The sequence below is a fragment of the Blennius ocellaris genome (genome assembly GCF_963422515.1).
Source record: "Blennius ocellaris genome assembly, chromosome: 18".
NCBI lineage: Eukaryota > Metazoa > Chordata > Actinopteri > Blenniiformes > Blenniidae > Blennius > Blennius ocellaris.
Window position 1 is genome coordinate 19,881,469 of NC_137667.1, and position 21,002 is coordinate 19,902,470.

The window sequence follows — 21,002 nt, forward strand, 5'->3', positions numbered from 1 at the left end:
AATAGAATATATAAATATAAAAATAAAAAATTAATAGAAAATAAAACAATCCAGTAAAAAGAAAAATCCTCTAAAGTAGAGTAAATTGCCAGGATTATTATAGACACAGTGTAGATAGGTAAAGAGCTGTGTACAGTGCAGTATGATGCTCCAGCACGATACAAACCGTGGACCTGTGGGCCGGCACAGGGAGGAGAGGCCTCAGTGACTGACTCGTCTGGACCTGTGGGCCGGCACAGGGAGGAGAGGCCTCAGTGACTGACTCGTCTGGACCTGTGGGCCGGCACAGGGAGGAGACGCCTCAGCGACTGACTCGTCTGTCGCCATGCAGACAGACGACACAACTTGTGTCTCTTGTAAATCACAAATGGTGACCGTGCTCCGATGCAGGTGGCCTGACAACCAAGTGGCCGAGAGATGCTTGGGATTGTTGATGAAAAAGATTTATTTTTTTTCATTTTACTAATTCATTTCAGGCTTGTGACAATTTAGTGTGCAATCACAAATATCGCAACACACACACACACACACACACACGCACACACACACACACGCACACGCACACGCACACGCACACACGCACACGCACACATGCACACACACTTGTAAATCCTTGTATCTATAGTTGATTATACATACACACATACTTATAAACATGCACACATACATACATCCTATATCTAATTGACATGCCTGAAAATGTGGAGGAGGAATTAAAACCTATCTAATGCTATAATCCTACCCCTTCTGCAATATTCAATACTCTCTTATTTATTTTATCTGCCTGTATTAAAAACATAGTTTTATATAGCATAAATATAAGTGTTATGTTTATATAAAAGATAAGTGTTAACTTTATATATTTGTTCAGTCTAGTAAGACAAACTACAGCTAAACTGCGCAAAAAACATATTTTAAATAAATAGCTCATAAATATAACAAATGCACTGATTTAAAACCAAAACTGTCAGAAGAAACAGTGGTGCAATTAACTGGGATGCATGATGTCCACTTCATTCGACACATGGTTAAATGTAATTTCTTATATATTGGAAATTATAAAAAAAAAAAAATTCATATTCCAAACGGATGTCCTTCCTTAAATGTTACTGTATATCTTTTTTTTTTTTTATGTGTTTATTTTACCTCCAGGGTTCTTCAAAGGAAGGGTTGACATGACATGAGATGCCATCAGTGGTAGACAGGGGGCGCTGTTTCTCAACCATCTGGGATTCAGAGAAAATGTACTTGCAGTTACACCAGATGACCACTGAATGGGCCTCAATGCAGTCGGGCAGCAGAGAGCACTCGAGAGGCTGATATGCTGTTCAAGCCGTAGACCTAATACGCGTTATAATGTACAGTATTCACCATGGAAACCGCTTCATTGAGGAGAAACTAACTTAGAGGCTGTCTGTCCACTTTGCCCCGAAGGCTGGAACCAAATAACGTCTGGCTCCGATGGCATACATAGCTGCTGCCTCGTGTGTGTGTGTGTGTGTGTGTGTGTGTGTGTGTGTGTGTGTGTGTGTGTGTGTGTGTGTGTGTGTGTGTGTGTGTGTGTGTGTGTGTGTGTGTGTGTGTGTGTCACTGAAGTAGTGTTTGTGTCTACTGTCTGTGTTTCCATGGTAATCACGTGACGTGGTACGTCACTTACCCAAAGAAGCCAGGCGGGAGTTCAGGAAGAGTTTAAACTGCTTTTACACAGTTTGGGACGATGTCGTCATTAAATACCACATTTCTGTGAGAGACAGGAGGCTTTACAAGAAGCTGCTGCCATGACGCAGTCTGTTGTCGTCCAAGGTGAGTGAACCCGGAGCTTTACACCGCTGCAGAGCTAAACTAAGCTGAGCTCAGCTAAGCTAAGCTAAGCTACCAGTGTGTTCTGAAGGGACGAATGTCGCTTTGGCTTTGAAGCTGGACTACGAAACGGGATTAACACACCCGGGATATCTCAGTCACAACCCTTTACAGCGGTAATACGAAGCTGGTTATCAACTCGGGGAATAATGTCACCTTAAAAAAAGCCCAAAAGGCTGAGAACCACTGTTCTGAACTCATTGTCTGCAGTGGTTGCTGACTCCATCTCCACATCACACCTGTGGCTTTCTTTCTGTTAATCAGCAAATAAGAAATGATCTATGAACAACAGTTTCCACTGATGCACAATGTAAACAGTCCATGTCTCCTGGGAGTACAGTCACCTCAAACCAGCTGGAGAAACTGTGATGTTCTGACATGCTCTCTGAGATCCAGTCACTTCGTGTGCTGCTTCACCTTTTTATTGAATGTGTCTTTATTGTGTCACAGCTCTGAACTAAAGATTAGAATAAATATAATTAAATGATGATTAATAACAGAACATATGTAAATGCATGAATTGAGTGGATGAAACAAACAAGTTGTGACTGACTGACTAAAACCAGCCATTATCTTATTCTAATATAGAATACAGACCAGGGTCATCAGAGCTTTGTAGGTCAATCCTCTCCCCGACATCACAATCCAACTTTCCTTAAAATGAAGACCTGTGGTTGTTCCTTTGTCCTACTATCATTATCCAGTCCTGATTGTTCAGCTCACATGCCTTACAATGCAAGTCACAACACATGTCAAGTCATTTTAAGCAATTTTCCCCGTGGATAAATAGTTTGTCCAACTCAAGCTATTTCTCCCTTTTCACAATAACTTTAACAATGAATTTTCTCAAAATAGGTATCGAATACTTGTATGAACTAAAAATTCACCATCTTTCACTTCACTCACCCAACCTGGCAACACGAGTGTGATGGAGCAGGTGTGGCCAGAACGGCTCACTGGACACACCCACCAACAACCTGGACCTCTGAGGCCAACATGGAATAATTACTGAAAACATTTATATTAAAAACCTTCTAAGCTGATCTTCAGTGTTAAAGCTTATGTTAAAGCTTCATTATTAAAGCTGTTGTTCAGTATTGAAACTCTTCTGGATTATTAAAGCTGTTGTTCAGTATTGAAACTGTTGTGGATTATAAAAGCTGTTCAGTATTGAAACTGTTGTGGATTATTAAAGCTGTTCAGTATTGAAACTGTTGTGGATTATTAAAGCTGTTCAGTATTGAAACCCTTCTGGATTATTAAAGCTGTTCAGTATTGAAACTGTTGTGGATTATTAAAGCTGTTCAGTATTGAAACTCTTCTGGACTATTAAAGCTGTTCAGTATTGAAACTGTTGTGGATTATTAAAGCTGTTCAGTATTGAAACTGTTGTGGATTATTAAAGCTGTTCAGTATTGAAACTGTTGTGGATTATTAAAGCTGTTCAGTATTGAAACTGTTGTGGATTATTAAAGCTGTTCAGTATTGAAACTGTTGTGGATTATTAAAGCTGTTCAGTGTTAATGCTGACCTTTGTGTGGTGCAGTGGGTCAGTGTGGAAACCAGGTTGGCTGCAGGTTCTGGGATCTGGCTCTGCGAGAACACGCTCACGTCAACAAAGTAAGTAAAAACAGCAACAACTTGTTCTGGAAGTGCAATTTGAAGAGTGTCGACAGGAAGAACAGCCATAAAGCAACATGTGACTAAGCCCAGCAGGGGGTGGTTGATATAATAACCCAGTGTTGAGTCGTTACACCAGATCAGGTGTTGTAAGTTCTTGCTTTGAGAAATTGTGCAAACATGCTAATTTAAAAGGCCTTGGTTTAAAATGCTCAATTAAATGTGCTTTACTATTAATATTCATAATAATAATGAATATAACCCACAACCAAGCCTTTCCCATGAGATGATCACGGTTTTCTCACCAACACTGTTGTTGGTCTGTCTTCAGTTCCCAGAATGCTTTGTGTTCACCCCTGAGAAGTTCCTGGTGTCGGGGTGTTACTGCTGAAAGAGTCATAAACTGTGTAGGAGGAGTTTACAGTGCTGAATGTCAAGTCAAGTCCTTTATTTGTCACAAACAGTTATACACAGTGTCAGAATCAGATTAGAATCAGATTTATTTGTCATTGTACAGGTACAGGTACAGGTACAGGTACAACGAAATTGCATAGAAGTTTTGGGGAAAGAAGGAAACATGAGGTGAGGTGAGGAGGGAAAAAGGCAGATTAAAGACTGTGCTCTGAGGAGACAGTCTGTAATTGGGAGAAAAAAAACCCACCTGAGGCACGTTTAGCATCAACACAGACAGGTTACAACATATTTCTCCAGACAGCACTTTGGATATGTGAAGGGGAGTTTTGCAGCCCGCCGCTAGGAGGAGGTGTTTGGCGCGCAGCCCCTCGGGTGTGCAGCCGCCCTCTTCCAGCGGCCTCTGCTGGGGATTTGGGTGAGGTACACAGCGAAGACGTTGAAGGTTGCTGGTAAAATTCCAGTGGGCAGAAATGTCCGGGGAGGGAGGGTGGGAGGAGGGGAGGAAGGCCAGGGGTGGGGGGGGGGGGGCGGGGGCAGAGCCTCATTCCACACACACATCTAGGAGAGATGAGGACCAAACACAGCCTTGGCGACTGGGTGTCTGGGAGCCAAATGTTGATTATCTTTGTTTCCGTTCAGGCGATTCAGCTTCATCCGTCGAAATCGAGTGTCTCTGGTCTCCATGCTGCTCCAATTGTAGCAAGATTTTAGCTTCCCAACCGAGTTCGAATATCCTCCAAGATCGATCCAATTTCACATAAACGTTCAAGAATCGTGGCCTGCACGCTCTTGAGTTCGTTTATCATCTGAGTCTGAGCATTCAGAGTCCGGCACAGTCCCTCAGTGACGATTGGCAGCCTTCCCAATGCAGCTGCTAGCGTCTTCTACACTTTGATAGATCAGAAAGCCTCCAGCTCCAATCAGCAGCATACCTGCTATCATGAATCCCAATATGTAGAGGTCCTCCACATCCTCCATGGAAACAATGGCCAAACACAGGAACCTCCACGAACTTCCAGGGACCTCCAGGGACCTCCAGGAACCCCAGGGACCTCCAGGGACCTCCAGGAACCCCAGGGACCTCCAGGAACCTCCAGGAACCCCAGGAATCCAGCATGTATCCGGCTGCAGACGTCCCATCAGGACATGCGGGCTCTCCTTTGCTGATCTTCGTGTCGTAACAATTTGGTCGATTGCATTGAGAGACCAGCTGATCAATTCCATGGTTCCGGTTAAATTCGGATTGCGGGTCTGAAGAGATTCTCTTGATAGATCAGACACAAGACAGTACAGGACGAAGCAGCAAGCAGGGAAGACGAGGGGGAGGAGAGAAGAGGGGAGGAGAGGGGGAGGAGAGAAAAGAGGGGAGGAGAGAAGAGAGAAGAGGGGAGGAGAGGGGCAGGAGAGAAGAGAGAAGAGGGGAGGAGAGAAGAGAAGAGAAGAGAGAAGCGTCCGCCTTCGCTGAGAGCCGGAAGAAGATATAAAAGTATAATGTGCCGTTAAATGTGTAGTACTTGTTCCACACTGAAAGGACCATTTTAATGAGGGTAAAAGAATATCTAACAATATATTAATATAATGAATCTATTCCTGCTGTCAATGGATGGTCTCCTCGCTCTCTTCCTGCTGCGGCCTTTAGTGGCCTGGAGCTCACCAAGTGTTTCAGTGCAGACAGGTGTGATAGACTGACTCAACCTGCCGTGCTGGGAACGTCTTCCCTCGCTGCTCTGATTGGCTAACAGCCTCTGAGCTGCAGTGCAGGGTTCACAGCCCAGTCCAGGTCTGGTGTGACCTTCTGTCCCGTCCACTGCAGTCACTAGTGTCCACCACACTTCTCTATGAAGCTTCGTAGCACAATAACACTTGTTGAGTGGATCCAGCAGGTGTGACTGTGGAGGTGGAGGAAGTGTTCACTCAGCAGGTTCTTCTTGCAGAAAGGACTCTATGACGAGGCCCTGAGCAGCTTCTTCAGGAACGTGGACTCCAGGTATTTACCCTGCCTCCATCCTGGAGCTCACCTGAGCTGGACACTCAGCTGGTCTGTCTGATGTTTGGTGTGTTTCTCTAGGGGCAGCGACAGAGGAGCTGGTGGGACAATCCAACATCTGAAGGCCAGAGTGAGTTCTCCAGAGAACCGACCACCACTGAAGGTCTCAGAGTGCTTATTGGTGAAATACAAGAGACCATCACAGGAAGCCTCAGCTCTCTTTTCATATCATCAATGCTTGTTCAGGACGTCAGGGTCACCGAGCACTTTGTCTCTAATCTATCGTCTAAATCTTAGTAAGTGTTTCCTTTAGTCCTGGACAAACTGACCTTGAGACGACAAGTCCATGTTGGACATCTTCTGTCCTCCACTGGACTGTAATGATAACTGTCCCTCAATGTTGACCGTGCACTCGCCTGCATAGGGCATATCTTGTTCTATACATTATATACAATCTACAATAATCATGTGTTCCTCACGTTCTAGTGTTTAGTGTTCCTCACATTCTGGTGTTTAGTGTTCCTCACGTTCTAGTGTTGAAGTGTTCCTCACGTTCTAGTGTTGAAGTGTTCCTCACGTTCTGGTGTTTAGTGTTCCTCATGTTCTAGTGTTGAAGTGTTCCTCACCTTCTAGTGTTGAAGTGTTCCTCACGTTCTAGTGTTTAGTGTTCCTCACGTTCTAGTGTTTAGTGTTCCTCACGTTCCAGTGTTTAGTGTTCCTCACGTTCCGGTGTTTACTGTTCCTCACGTTCTAGTGTTTAGTGTTCCTCACATTCCGGTGTTTAGTGTTCCTCACATTCTAGTGTTTAGTGTTCCTCACGTTCCGGTGTTTAGTGTTCCTCACGTTCTAGTGTTTAGTGTTCCTCACGTTCTGGTGTTGAAGTGTTCCTCACGTTCCGGTGTTTACTGTTCCTCACGTTCTAGTGTTTAGTGTTCCTCACATTCCGGTGTTTAGTGTTCCTCACATTCTAGTGTTTAGTGTTCCTCACATTCTAGTGTTTAGTGTTCCTCACGTTCCGGTGTTTAGTGTTCCTCACGTTCTAGTGTTTAGTGTTCCTCACGTTCTGGTGTTGAAGTGTTCCTCACGTTCCGGTGTTTAGTGTTCCTCACGTTCTGGTGTTGAAGTGTTCCTCACGTTCTGGTGTTTAGTGTTCCTCACGTTCTGGTGTTGAAGTGTTCCTCACGTTCTAGTGTTTAGTGTTCCTCACGTTCTAGTGTTGAAGTGTTCCTCACGTTCTGGTGTTTAGTGTTCCTCACGTTCTAGTGTTTAGTGTTCCTCACATTCTAGTGTTTAGTGTTCCTCACGTTCCGGTGTTTAGTGTTCCTCACGTTCTAGTGTTTAGTGTTCCTCACGTTCCGGTGTTTAGTGTTCCTCACGTTCTAGTGTTTAGTGTTCCTCACGTTCCGGTGTTGAAGTGTTCCTCACGTTCCGGTGTTTAGTGTTCCTCACGTTCCGGTGTTGCAGTGTTCCTCACGTTCCGGTGTTTAGTGTTCCTCACGTTCCGGTGTTGAAGTGTTCCTCACGTTCTGGTGTTTAGTGTTCCTCACGTTCTGGTGTTGAAGTGTTCCTCACGTTCTGGTGTTGAAGTATTCCTCACGTTCTGGTGTTGAAGTGTTCCTCACGTTCCGGTGTTGATGTGTTCCTCACGTTCCGGTGTTGAAGTGTTCCTCACGTTCTAGTGTTGAAGTGTTCCTCACGTTCCGGTGTTGAAGTGTTCCTCACGTTCCAGTGTTGACGTGTTCCTCACGTTCCGGTGTTGAAGTATTCCTCACATTCTAGTGTTGAAGTGTTCCTCACGTTCTAGTGTTTAGTGTTCCTCACGTTCTGGTGTTGAAGTGTTCCTCACGTTCTGGTGTTGAAGTGTTCCTCATGTTCTGGTGTTTAGTGTTCCTCACGTTCTGGTGTTGAAGTGTTCCTCACGTTCTGGTGTTGAAGTATTCCTCACGTTCTGGTGTTGAAGTGTTCCTCACGTTCCGGTGTTGACGTGTTCCTCACGTTCCGGTGTTGAAGTGTTCCTCACGTTCTAGTGTTGAAGTGTTCCTCACGTTCCGGTGTTGAAGTGTTCCTCACGTTCCAGTGTTGACGTGTTCCTCACGTTCCGGTGTTGAAGTATTCCTCACATTCTAGTGTTGAAGTGTTCCTCACGTTCTAGTGTTTAGTGTTCCTCACGTTCTGGTGTTGAAGTGTTCCTCACGTTCTGGTGTTGAAGTGTTCCTCACGTTCTGGTGTTGAAGTGTTCCTCACGTTCCGGTGTTGAAGTATTCCTCACGTTCCGGTGTTGACGTGTTCCTCACGTTCCGGTGTTGACGTGTTCCTCACGTTCCGGTGTTGACGTGTTCCTCACGTTCCGGTGTTGAAGTGTTCCTCACATTCTAGTGTTGAAGTATTCCTCACATTCTGGTGTTGAAGTGTTCCTCACGTTCCGGTGTTGAAGTGTTCCTCCCGTTCTAGTGTTGAAGTGTTCCTCACGTTCTGGTGTTTAGTGTTCCTCACGTTCTGGTGTTGAAGTGTTCCTCACGTTCTAGTGTTGAAGTGTTCCTCACATTCTAGTGTTTAGTGTTCCTCACATTCTAGTGTTGAAGTGTTCCTCATGTTCTAGTGTTTAGTGTTCCTCACGTTCTAGTGTTTAGTGTTCCTCACGTTCTAGTGTTGAAGTGTTCCTCACGTTCTAGTGTTTAGTGTTCCTCACGTTGTGGTGTTGACGTGTTCCTCACGTTGTGGTGTTGACGTGTTCCTCACGTTCCGGTGTTGACGTGTTCCTCACGTTCTGGTGTTGAAGTGTTCCTCACGTTCTGGTGTTGACATGTTCCTCCCGTTCTAGTGTTGAAGTGTTGAAGTGTTCCTCACGTTCCAGTGTTAAGTGTTCCTCACGTTCCGGTGTTGAAGTGTTCCTCACGTTCCGGTGTTAAGTGTTCCTCACGTTCCGGTGTTGAAGTGTTCCTGGTGTTCTGCAGGCGGTGCTGGTGGACATGGAGGAGGGTGTGGTCAACCAGCTGCTGCAGGGCCCTCAGAGAGAATTGTTCGACAGCATGCAGCTCCTCACCGACGTGTCGGGATCCGGAAACAACTGGTGAGAGCAGAGAACACGCACACGCACACACACACACACACACCACACCCCCCCCCCGGTGCAGGGTGGGCTGTTTGACATCAGACGACGTGTATCATGAAATAAAGGTGGTGGAACACAGGAGAACCATTATGTTTGGTTTCGGGCAGTTTTGTTATCAATACTGATGACCTGTGGGTGGGTGAGTGGGTGTGTGGGTGGGTGTGTCAGTGTGTGGGTGGGTGTGTCAGTGTGTCGGTGGGTGGTTGCGTTGTCATGGTGTTGACCTTCAGTTGATCAGAGGTCAGCATTAGTCAGAAATCAGACGATGATGGATTGATAGAGCTCAAACTAATAATTGCCATTCGAGAACCAAGCCATGGATTTGAAACATTTTGAAAGTTCCAGGATCAGAAGAACTTTATGGAACTTTGTGGAAATGTTCCCCACAGAGAGATATTAGGCCACAGAAGATTCCATTACATTTTCAGGTAAGTTTTCATTTTATGGGCTTTTAAGGATTACATCAAAACTACATTCCATATTTTCACAACTGATAGATGTTTCCCTTGACGGACATCAGGAATCTCTGATTGCTCTGGTTTTTTATTATTGTTATTTTTATTTAACAACTGTCTGAGCCGGCAGCAGGAACGTTGGATTCAGATCTATCCCAGCAAACCTTGAAGGTTTTCATCCGATCATAATGAAATGATGAGCTGTGAGAACACGGCTCATCATTTCATTATGTGAAGTCCGAGGAATAAGCAACAAATATTTAACACTGAAGCTGACAGACGACGTCTCCGAAGCAAAGTAAACGTTCAAACTCTGCTGGATTGTCAATTAAACATGCAGACGAAATTCAATTACAGGAGATACATTTCACTTTAATTCACACAAAGCAGTGCAGTGCTTCTTAACCCGGAGCCACGTTTCTTTCTTCATCTGGTTTGGGATTGTTTTCATGACCAATATTTGATTGGCCCACATCCGCATGTGTGTTCAGCATATTTGTATATGTTTTTGTTTAAATGGAGGATGTGAAGCTTTTGGGGGAATTTAAAGAAATGTAATTCTTCTTATATGAAATAAGTTTTCATTGTGAGCTGCCTTCATATCTGAGGTGGAGCACCAGGGAGCGGTGGGGGGGGGGGGAGCCAGGTGGACGACAGGCCAGGAACATCTGGTTCAGGTGAACCAGGTTCCTGGTGTGGACGGGCCCTAAGGCTTTAAGACTTATCTTTGACATGTTTTGACAGCATCTTCATCAGAAGCAGTCTGCTGGTGTTGTATGACGTTTGTTTATCAGTTTGACACAGAAACCATAACATTTAGAACTGTTGGAACAGGACTAGGAGCCACCAGGCTCAGGGAGAACATGTAGACTGCACACAGTTAGAAGTGTTGGAACAGGACTATGAGCCACCAGGCTCAGGGAGAACATGTAGACAGCACACAGTTAGAAGTGTTGGAACAGGACTATGAGCCACCAGGCTCAGGGAGAACATGTAGACTGCACACAGTTAGAACTGTTGGAACAGGACTACGAGCCACCAGGCTCAGGGAGAACATGTAGACTGCACACAGTTAGAAGTCTTGGAACAGGACTAGGAGCCACCAGGCTCAGGGAGAACATGTAGACTGCACACAGTTAGAAGTGTTGGAACAGGACTATGAGCCACCAGGCTCAGGGAGAACATGTAGACAGCACACAGTTAGAAGTGTTGGAACAGGACTATGAGCCACCAGGCTCAGGGAGAACATGTAGACTGCACACAGTTAGAACTGTTGGAACAGGACTACGAGCCACCAGGCTCAGGGAGAACATGTAGACAGCACACAGTTAGAAGTCTTGGAACAGGACTATGAGCCACCAGGCTCAGGGAGAACATGTAGACTGCACACAGTTAGAACTGTTGGAACAGGACTACGAGCCACCAGGCTCAGGGAGAACATGTAGACTGCACACAGTTAGAAGTCTTGGAACAGGACTAGGAGCCACCAGGCTCAGGGAGAACATGTAGACAGCACACAGTTAGAAGTCTTGGAACAGGACTAGGAGCCACCAGGCTCAGGGAGAACATGTAGACAGCACACAGTTAGAAGTCTTGGAACAGGACTATGAGCCACCAGGCTCAGGGAGAACATGTAGACTGCACACAGTTAGAAGTGTTGGAACAGGACTATGAGCCACCAGGCTCAGGGAGAACATGTAGACAGCACACAGTTAGAAGTGTTGGAACAGGACTATGAGCCACCAGGCTCAGGGAGAACATGTAGACTGCACACAGTTAGAACTGTTGGAACAGGACTACGAGCCACCAGGCTCAGGGAGAACATGTAGACTGCACACAGTTAGAAGTCTTGGAACAGGACTAGGAGCCACCAGGCTCAGGGAGAACATGTAGACAGCACACAGTTAGAAGTCTTGGAACAGGACTATGAGCCACCAGGCTCAGGGAGAACATGTAGACTGCACACAGTTAGAACTGTTGGAACAGGACTATGAGCCACCAGGCTCAGGGAGAACATGTAGACTGCACACAGTTAGAACTGTTGGAACAGGACTATGAGCCACCAGGCTCAGGGAGAACATGTAGACTGCACACAGTTAGAACTGTTGGAACAGGACTATGAGCCACCAGGCTCAGGGAGAACATGTAGACTGCACACAGTTAGAACTGTTGGAACAGGACTACGAGCCACCAGGCTCAGGGAGAACATGTAGACTGCACACAGTTAGAAGTGTTGGAACAGGACTATGAGCCACCAGGCTCAGGGAGAACATGTAGACTGCACACAGTTAGAACTGTTGGAACAGGGCTATGAGCCACCAGGCTCAGGGAGAACATGTAGACTGCACACAGTTAGAAGTGTTGGAACAGGACTATGAGCCACCAGGCTCAGGGAGAACATGTAGACAGCACACAGTTAGAAGTGTTGGAACAGGACTATGAGCCACCAGGCTCAGGGAGAACATGTAGACTGCACACAGTTAGAACTGTTGGAACAGGACTACGAGCCACCAGGCTCAGGGAGAACATGTAGACTGCACACAGTTAGAAGTCTTGGAACAGGACTAGGAGCCACCAGGCTCAGGGAGAACATGTAGACAGCACACAGTTAGAAGTCTTGGAACAGGACTATGAGCCACCAGGCTCAGGGAGAACATGTAGACTGCACACAGTTAGAACTGTTGGAACAGGACTATGAGCCACCAGGCTCAGGGAGAACATGTAGACTGCACACAGTTAGAACTGTTGGAACAGGACTATGAGCCACCAGGCTCAGGGAGAACATGTAGACTGCACACAGTTAGAACTGTTGGAACAGGACTACGAGCCACCAGGCTCAGGGAGAACATGTAGACTGCACACAGTTAGAAGTGTTGGAACAGGACTATGAGCCACCAGGCTCAGGGAGAACATGTAGACTGCACACAGTTAGAACTGTTGGAACAGGGCTATGAGCCACCAGGCTCAGGGAGAACATGTAGACTGCACACAGTTAGAAGTGTTGGAACAGGACTATGAGCCACCAGGCTCAGGGAGAACATGTAGACAGCACACAGTTAGAAGTGTTGGAACAGGACTATGAGCCACCAGGCTCAGGGAGAACATGTAGACTGCACACAGTTAGAACTGTTGGAACAGGACTACGAGCCACCAGGCTCAGGGAGAACATGTAGACTGCACACAGTTAGAAGTCTTGGAACAGGACTAGGAGCCACCAGGCTCAGGGAGAACATGTAGACAGCACACAGTTAGAAGTCTTGGAACAGGACTATGAGCCACCAGGCTCAGGGAGAACATGTAGACTGCACACAGTTAGAAGTCTTGGAACAGGACTAAGAGCCACCAGGCTCAGGGAGAACATGTAGACTGCACACAGTTAGAACTGTTGGAACAGGACTATGAGCCACCAGGCTCAGGGAGAACATGTAGACTGCACACAGTTAGAACTGTTGGAACAGGACTATGAGCCACCAGGCTCAGGGAGAACATGTAGACTGCACACAGTTAGAACTGTTGGAACAGGACTATGAGCCACCAGGCTCAGGGAGAACATGTAGACTGCACACAGTTAGAACTGTTGGAACAGGACTATGAGCCACCAGGCTCAGGGAGAACATGTAGACTGCACACAGTTAGAAGTGTTGGAACAGGACTATGAGCCAACAGGCTCAGGGAGAACATGTAGACTGCACACAGTTAGAAGTGTTGGAACAGGACTATGAGCCACCAGGCTCAGGGAGAACATGTAGACTGCACACAGTTAGAACTGTTGGAACAGGACTACGAGCCACCAGGCTCAGGGAGAACATGTAGACTGCACACAGTTAGAACTCTTGGAACAGGACTATGAGCCACCAGGCTCAGGGAGAACATGTAGACTGCACACAGTTAGAAGTCTTGGAACAGGACTATGAGCCACCAGGCTCAGGGAGAACATGTAGACTGCACACAGTTAGAACTGTTGGAACAGGACTATGAGCCACCAGGCTCAGGGAGAACATGTAGACTGCACACAGTTAGAACTGTTGGAACAGGACTATGAGCCACCAGGCTCAGGGAGAACATGTAGACTGCACACAGTTAGAACTGTTGGAACAGGACTATGAGCCACCAGGCTCAGGGAGAACATGTAGACTGCACACAGAAGTGTTGGAACAGGACTAGGAGCCACCAGGCTCAGGGAGAACATGTAGACTGCACACAGTTAGAAGTGTTGTAACAGGACTATGAGCCACCAGGCTCAGGGAGAACATGTAGACTGCACACAGTTAGAACTCTTGGAACAGGACTATGAGCCACCAGGCTCAGGGAGAACATGTAGACTGCACACAGTTAGAAGTGTTGGAACAGGACTATGAGCCAACAGGCTCAGGGAGAACATGTAGACTGCACACAGTTAGAAGTGTTGGAACAGGACTATGAGCCACCAGGCTCAGGGAGAACATGTAGACTGCACACAGAAGTTTTGGAACAGGACTATGAGCCACCAGGCTCAGGGAGAACATGTAGACTGCACACAGTTAGAACTCTTGGAACAGGACTATGAGCCACCAGGCTCAGGGAGAACATGTAGACTGCACACAGGACCAGCCCGTCAGCAGGTGATGACATGTCAAAACTTGTGAGCCAAAGAAAATGTAAACCCCAAACTTTTTGAAGTTTTTTCTTAATAACTGAGTCACACAAGTTTTACCCAGAATTTCCCTTCCTCTCTTCCTCTTCCTCCCCCCATTCCCCTCTTCTTCCTCTTCCTCAGGGCAGTGGGACACCTAACGTATGGTTCGGTCTACAGGGAGCAGCTGGTGGAGCAGCTGAGGAGAGCAGCAGAGCACTGCGACTGTCTCCAGTGCTTCTTCATCATTCACTCTATGGGAGGAGGTGAACTCTAAACACTCTACAATACCCACATTGTGTGAAGGAAGTCACAACACTTTTCTTTTCTTTTCTGTCCATTGTCACAAGTCCTGTTATTTTATAGAATTTCCATTTTCGTGTTTGATACTGAGAAACCGAAACCAAAGAAATTAAAGGAGTCATATTATGCGGTTTTTCAACACTTTCACATAATCTCCTTGGTCCAAAAAGGTTTATTGCTGCAAACCCAGCTCCTCCTTGATTCTCCTTCATTAGAATATTGGTTCATAGGAGCTGCATTCAGAATCTGCTGTGTGTGCGTGAGCTGGACTGGCTCCGCCCACACACGCCCATCTCTGGGAAGACGAGGAAGTACTTCCTGTTGTGGTGCCATGTGCCAGAGCAGAGCTGCCTGATTGTGGGAGGAGTCAAAGGGAGGAGCCTACCTTGATTGTGATTGGCTGAACTCCTGATGACACTATATAGGGTTTGATTTCTGATTGGCTGCTAGGAGCAACACACTTTTTATAACCTGGAACAACCAGGGAGAGAGAGGACACACTTTCTTCACTTCTCCTCAGTCACCCTGAGAGATAGGGGGAGGAGCTCAGTCACCCTTAGAGATAGAGGGAGGAGCTCAGTCACCCTTAGAGATAGGGTGAGGAGCTCAGTCACCCTTAGAGATAGGGGGAGGAGCTCAGTCACCCTTAGAGATAGGGGGAGGAGCTCAGTCACCCTTAGAGATAGGGTGAGGAGCTCAGTCACCCTTAGAGATAGGGGGAGGAGCTCAGTCATCCTTAGAGATAGGGGGAGGAGCTCAGTCACCCTTAGAGATAGGGTGAGGAGCTCAGTCACCCTTAGAGATAAGGTGAGGAGCTCAGTCACCCTTAGAGATAAGGGGAGGAGCTCAGTCACCCTTAGAGATAAGGGGAGGAGCTCAGTCATCCTTAGAGATAGGGTGAGGAGCTCAGTCATCCTTAGAGATAGAGGGAGGAGCTCAGTCACCCTTAGAGATAGGGGGAGGAGCTCAGTCATCCTTAGAGATAGGGGGAGGAGCTCAGTCACCCTTAGAGATAAGGGAGGGAGCTCAGTCACCCTTAGAGATAGGGTGAGGAGCTCAGTCATCCTTAGAGATAGGGGGAGGAGCTCAGTCACCCTTAGAGATAAGGGGAGGAGCTCAGTCACCCTTAGAGATAGGGTGAGGAGCTCAGTCACCAGGAGGAGCTCGGAGTAGAGCCGCTGCTCCTCCACATCCAGAGGATCCAGCTGAGGAGGCTCAGGTATGTGTTTCGGATGCCCCCCCGGACGCCTCTCCAGGGAGGAGTTCCAGGCATGTCCCTCCGGAGCAGACCCAGGACACCTGGAGGGACTATGTTGGCCTGGGAACACCTTGGGGTCACACCCGCTGGAGGAAGAGTCTGGGGTGAGGGAAGTCTGGGCAACTCTGCTCAGACTGCTGCCTCCACCACCCGGCCTGGATGTAGAGGTCAATAATGGATGGATGGGTGGATATAACAAAATAAGTGGGATTGAAGTGTGTGTGTGCGTGCATCAGGTACAGGTTCAGGTCTTGGGACCAGAGTGCTCGGTCTGCTGGAGGAGGAGTTTCCTGAAGTGTGCCGCATCGTCACCGCCATCTATCCGTCGGCCGAGGACGACGTGGTCACTTCTCCGTACAACAGTGTGCTGGCCATGAGGGAGCTGGCAGAACACGCCGACTGTGTGCTGCCTGTGGACAACCAGGTGTGTGTGTGTGTGTGTGTGTGTGTGTGTGTGTGTGTGTGTGTGTGTGTGTGTGTGTGTGTGTGTGTGTGTGTGTGTGTGTGTGTGTGTGTGTGTGTGTGTGTGTGTGTGTGTGTGTGTGTGTGTGTGTGTGTGTGTGTGTGTGTGTTAGGGAGTCAGTGCCTCTCTTGTGTTCTCCTGGTTTCCCTGCAGTCTTTGCTGGACATTGTGAGCCGGATCACTCTCATGGCTCAGGGATCAAAGCCTGGACCGGTGATCAGAAGTGACCGCACCCTCATCTCAGGGCTCGGAGGCGACGCCGGAGTAGAAAAGCCCTTCGATGCCATGAATAACATCGTGGCGAACCTGCTTCTCAATATGACAAGGTACTGTGTAATGTCACCGAGAGCCCAGGCTCAACACACTCCCCTCTGCCATCACAACGCACATCTCATAATTGGGCCATAGCTGTTGTTGCCATTGTCACTTTACTGTAATATATAAATACGACCTGGACCACGAGCCCACAGCACCATCGTCCTGAAACTTAAAAAGCTTTCCTGAATGGAGCACGTCAGGCTCTTGTGGTGTTCACCATTAGAGTAAAGATTTAAACTGAATTCAAACAGAGTTCAGGCTGATCTGCTGAGGGTTTGCTCACAGAAAAATGGGCTCCAAGTTGATCATTTGCTCACATGTGGAAGCTCATCTGTCAACACAGTGCTAAATTCATTGACGGTGCTTATTTTAAAACCACTCTACATCTGCTTTTAAACCGTGCTCGCCTCCAGCAGAGAAGCTGCTGTTGTTGTGGGCTGATATATTTCCTCAGCTGGCTCCACATGACGTTTATTTTTCCAGGATTCTGATTGGCTATCAAGGCTTCATGCTTCTCGCTACACCACCCCCTACAGGTCTGGCTCCTCATAGCAGCTCTGAACCAGGCAAGATATGTGGGTCCCTCTAAATTAACATTTGTTTTAAGGGTGAAATATCAGTTTTTGTAAAAACCTGGGCACACGTACACGTGGACTGAGTGTGGTGGATCTTCACATGTAGGAGCCACCCCGGGCACAGCTGTGACAGGTGGAGTCAACGCACAGACACACTAGGAAACATGTTCGCCCCCCTGGGGTCCACACACACACAGGCACGGAGACCGACGCTGACTGTCCAGTCACCTTACTTTATTAACTCAAAACTAAATGAAAACACACTTGTGACGTCCACTGCTCCTCTTTCAGGCTGTGCTGCAGCGTCAGTGTGTTGACTGCCTGCCACACCTCCTCCTATATGTGCAGAGGGGTCATCCATACCTGACTGGAATCAGGCCTCACCTCTCACACAATTAGATTGCCCACTCACTGACTTGTCCAGTTGTGGCAGAGATGATACTGTATATGTGATAAATGTGTGGGGTGTTGAACATTCTTATTGGCTGTGGGGGCGAAGGGTCTCTTGGCTCTGCTGTGCAGCGGCAGGAGCTGCTGCTGTGGCTTCAGGAGACTGGAGAGGAGGTCTGCTATTGCCCAGACACTCTTTCACTTTGTCCAGCATGAAAAAGACACTGCTAGGTGCTCATACAGGATTTGTACTCGGCTGGGCACACTCAACAAGAGGAGGGGGGAATGAAAACAGGCAGTACCTCAGTGGAGAGAGCTCGCTGACCACCACAGATGTTGGAGGCTCCACTGACAGAAGAGGAACTGCAGCTGCACAAAGTGTGGGCATCAGCACTGTGGAGGTGCTGAGGTCTACTACTTCCTCATAATGTGGCTCACATGCATGTGAATCACACTACCAGTCACAAGTGTGGACACAACTTCTCATTCAATGGTTCGTCTTTATTTTCATGACTGTGTACATTGTAGATTTTCAGTGAAGGCATTCAAACTATGAATGGCACACATGGAAATATGTAACAAAAAAAGAAGTGTGAAATAACTCAAAACAGGTTTTTTTCTATATTAGATTCAGGTCATGTGGCAGCGTTCATCACTCTCACACAGCCTGGAGGTGTTTGGTCTCAAAACAAATGTTAGTCCAACTAAACACAAACTAGATGGGATGACATGTTGCTGCAGGATGCTGTGGTAGCCATGCTGCTTCTGTGTGACTCCACCATCACACTTCCTTCTCCATGCTTCATGGTAGGAGCCATCCTTCCATCACACTTCCTTCTCCATGCTTCATGGTAGGAGCCATCCTTCCATCACACTTCCTTCTCCATGCTTCATGGTAGGAGCCATCCTTCCATCACACTTCCTTCTCCATGCTTCATGGTAGGAGCCATCCTTCCATCACACTTCCTTCTCCATGCCTCATGGTAGGAACCATCCTTCCATCACACTTCCTTCTCCATGCTTCATGGTAGGAGCCATCCTTCCATCACACTTCCTTCTCCATGCTTCATGGTAGGAGCCATCCTTCCATCACACTTCCTTCTCCATGCTTCATGGTAGGAGCCATCCTTCCATCACACTTCCTTCTCCATGCCTCATGGTAGGAACCATCCTTCCATCACACTTCCTTCTCCATGCTTCATGGTAGGAGCCATCCTTCCATCACACTTCCTTCTCCATGCCTCATGGTAGGAACCATCCTTCCATCACACTTCCTTCTCCATGCCTCATGGTAGGAACCATCCTTCCATCACACTTCCTTCTCCATGCCTCATGGTAGGAACCATCCTTCCATCACACTTCCTTCTCCATGCCTCATGGTAGGAGCCATCCTTCCATCACACTTCCTTCTCCATGCCTCATGGTAGGAACCATCCTTCCATCACACTTCCTTCTCCATGCCTCATGGTAGGAGCCATCCTTCCATCACACTTCCTTCTCCATGCTTCATGGTAGGAGCCATCCTTCCATCACACTTCCTTCTCCATGCCTCATGGTAGGAACCATCCTTCCATCACACTTCCTTCTCCATGCTTCATGGTAGGAGCCATCCTTCCATCACACTTCCTTCTCCATGCTTCATGGTAGGAGCCATCCTTCCATCACACTTCCTTCTCCATGCTTCATGGTAGGAGCCATCCTTCCATCACACTTCCTTCTCCATGCTTCATGGTAGGAGCCATCCTTCCATCACACTTCCTTCTCCATGCTTCATGGTAGGAGCCATCCTTCCATCACACTTCCTTCTCCATGCTTCATGGTAGGAGCCATCCTTCCATCACACTTCCTTCTCCATGCTTCATGGTAGGAGCCATCCTTCCATCACACTTCCTTCTCCATGCCTCATGGTAGGAACCATCCTTCCATCACACTTCCTTCTCCATGCTTCATGGTAGGAGCCATCCTTCCATCACACTTCCTTCTCCATGCTTCATGGTAGGAGCCATCCTTCCATCACACTTCCTTCTCCATGCTTCATGGTAGGAGCCATCCTTCCATCACACTTCCTTCTCCATGCTTCATGGTAGGAGCCATCCTTCCATCACACATATTAAAATATTGAGGGCGTGTAGTAAATCACTGACCAATCAGCAGATGGCCCAGGTACCCTGACGGAGGGGAAGTGGAAAAGCCTTTGGAGCGTTTTTTTTCTGGAAAATCACCAATTCTTGCGTTGGAAACTCAAACTGTAACAGACTATACCTGTGCATTCCTGCACTTTGTGTGCGGTGGAAGCTGAGCTTTACTGGCTGCTGTTCACAGGAGCCAGTACGATATCTTTTTCTTCTCCATCATTCTTTTTTTAAATTATTATTTCCCGTCCACCTTGCACCATGATCATGATTCAAAACAATGTAGTACATATGCCAGGCCTCTAGGTGGCACTGTGAAGGTTGATTCAATCTCCATAAGAACAAGAAGAAACTTGAGCACTCCTGAACAAACGTTGGCCTGCAAGTTCGACAGCTTCTTCACGGAGCATGGACTCTCCTGGGGAAAAATAGTTTTTTTCAGCAGGTGGCTGATGTCACTGCCCCAGACGTTGTTGTTGTTGTTGTTGTTTTGTATTTTTTGTCGTTGCGGACTTGACTTGGACTCCTTCATATTTGACTCAGACTTGTCTCGGACCATTGGACTCCAAATATTTTAATCGTCTCAACCAAGTTTTTAAACCAACCTGCTCTCAGTAACAATCTTTAACAGACTGAAAACATGAAGGCTCTCTACAGGCTGAATAGTGCAAGAAAAGGCAATCTGTCTCAACACTGCCTAAACCAAACAATGTCAAAGAAAAAACCACTGAATGCTTACCTTTCTTCTACTTTACAAAAGAAATCATCAATCCAGTGACTGACTGACTGAGCTCATTGGTCAGTGGTGGAACTTAGAGGAGGAGAGACGTTGGATGTGACAGTCCACTGTGGAGCTCTGGCTTCTAACCCTAACCCCCACCAGGTATTTGTTTGTTGCGGGATACAAACTTTACATCACTCTCACAGATCTTAAAGTTCCACACGGCCGACATGATGGTTGTTGTTTGCAGCCACGCGCCTGCACAGCGTGAAGGAAAGGGGGCGGGGCTTTTGTGCTTGGGAATGAAAGACATTAATCGACAAACGCCGATCACATATTTTCCACGGAGATCGGCCGATAATTGTCGGTGGCCCATCGATCGGAGCACCACTCGTCACATGGTTTACTCTTGAGCTCATCTGGACTTGGGACTGGACCTTGTGAGCTTGGCCTTGAGTGCAGCCCTGGTTCTCATGGCTTGTTATGGAGTCTGAGGGCCGTGACTCTGCTGTGGGAGTACAGCACCAAAAGCAAAACACACAACAGGCAAGAAGAGAAATCCAACGTCACACCTGAGGAAAGGAACGGGCTTCTGCCGCTTGACCTGCAGCAGGTCGTCCGCCATGTTGTGAAGCGACAGAGGGTGATCAGGGTCCTTGGAGAGGATCACAGGGTTCTTGGAGAGGATCACAGGGTCCTTGGAGAGGATCCCAGGGTTCTTGGAGGAGGGGCCATGACATCCTTTTTTCTCAAATATGCGTCTTGCTCGTCCACACTTCAAA

At 47.3% G+C, this 21,002-nt stretch overlaps 1 protein-coding gene across 1 annotated transcript in view; it reads left to right on the forward strand.

Moving 5' to 3' along the window:
• The first annotated feature begins 1,665 nt into the window (after window positions 1-1,665).
• Window positions 1,666-21,002, forward strand: part of tube1 (tubulin, epsilon 1) — a 36,513-nt gene continuing 17,176 nt past the window's right edge. Inside the window, exons 1-8 of the mRNA XM_080513736.1 lie at window positions 1,666-1,803; window positions 3,407-3,480; window positions 5,829-5,881; window positions 5,963-6,011; window positions 8,836-8,951; window positions 14,205-14,326; window positions 15,858-16,045; window positions 16,238-16,410. Of these exons, the coding sequence (XP_080369862.1) occupies window positions 1,779-1,803; window positions 3,407-3,480; window positions 5,829-5,881; window positions 5,963-6,011; window positions 8,836-8,951; window positions 14,205-14,326; window positions 15,858-16,045; window positions 16,238-16,410 (800 nt within the window). The 5' untranslated portion in view covers window positions 1,666-1,778. The remainder of the gene's footprint in view (window positions 1,804-3,406; window positions 3,481-5,828; window positions 5,882-5,962; window positions 6,012-8,835; window positions 8,952-14,204; window positions 14,327-15,857; window positions 16,046-16,237; window positions 16,411-21,002) is intronic.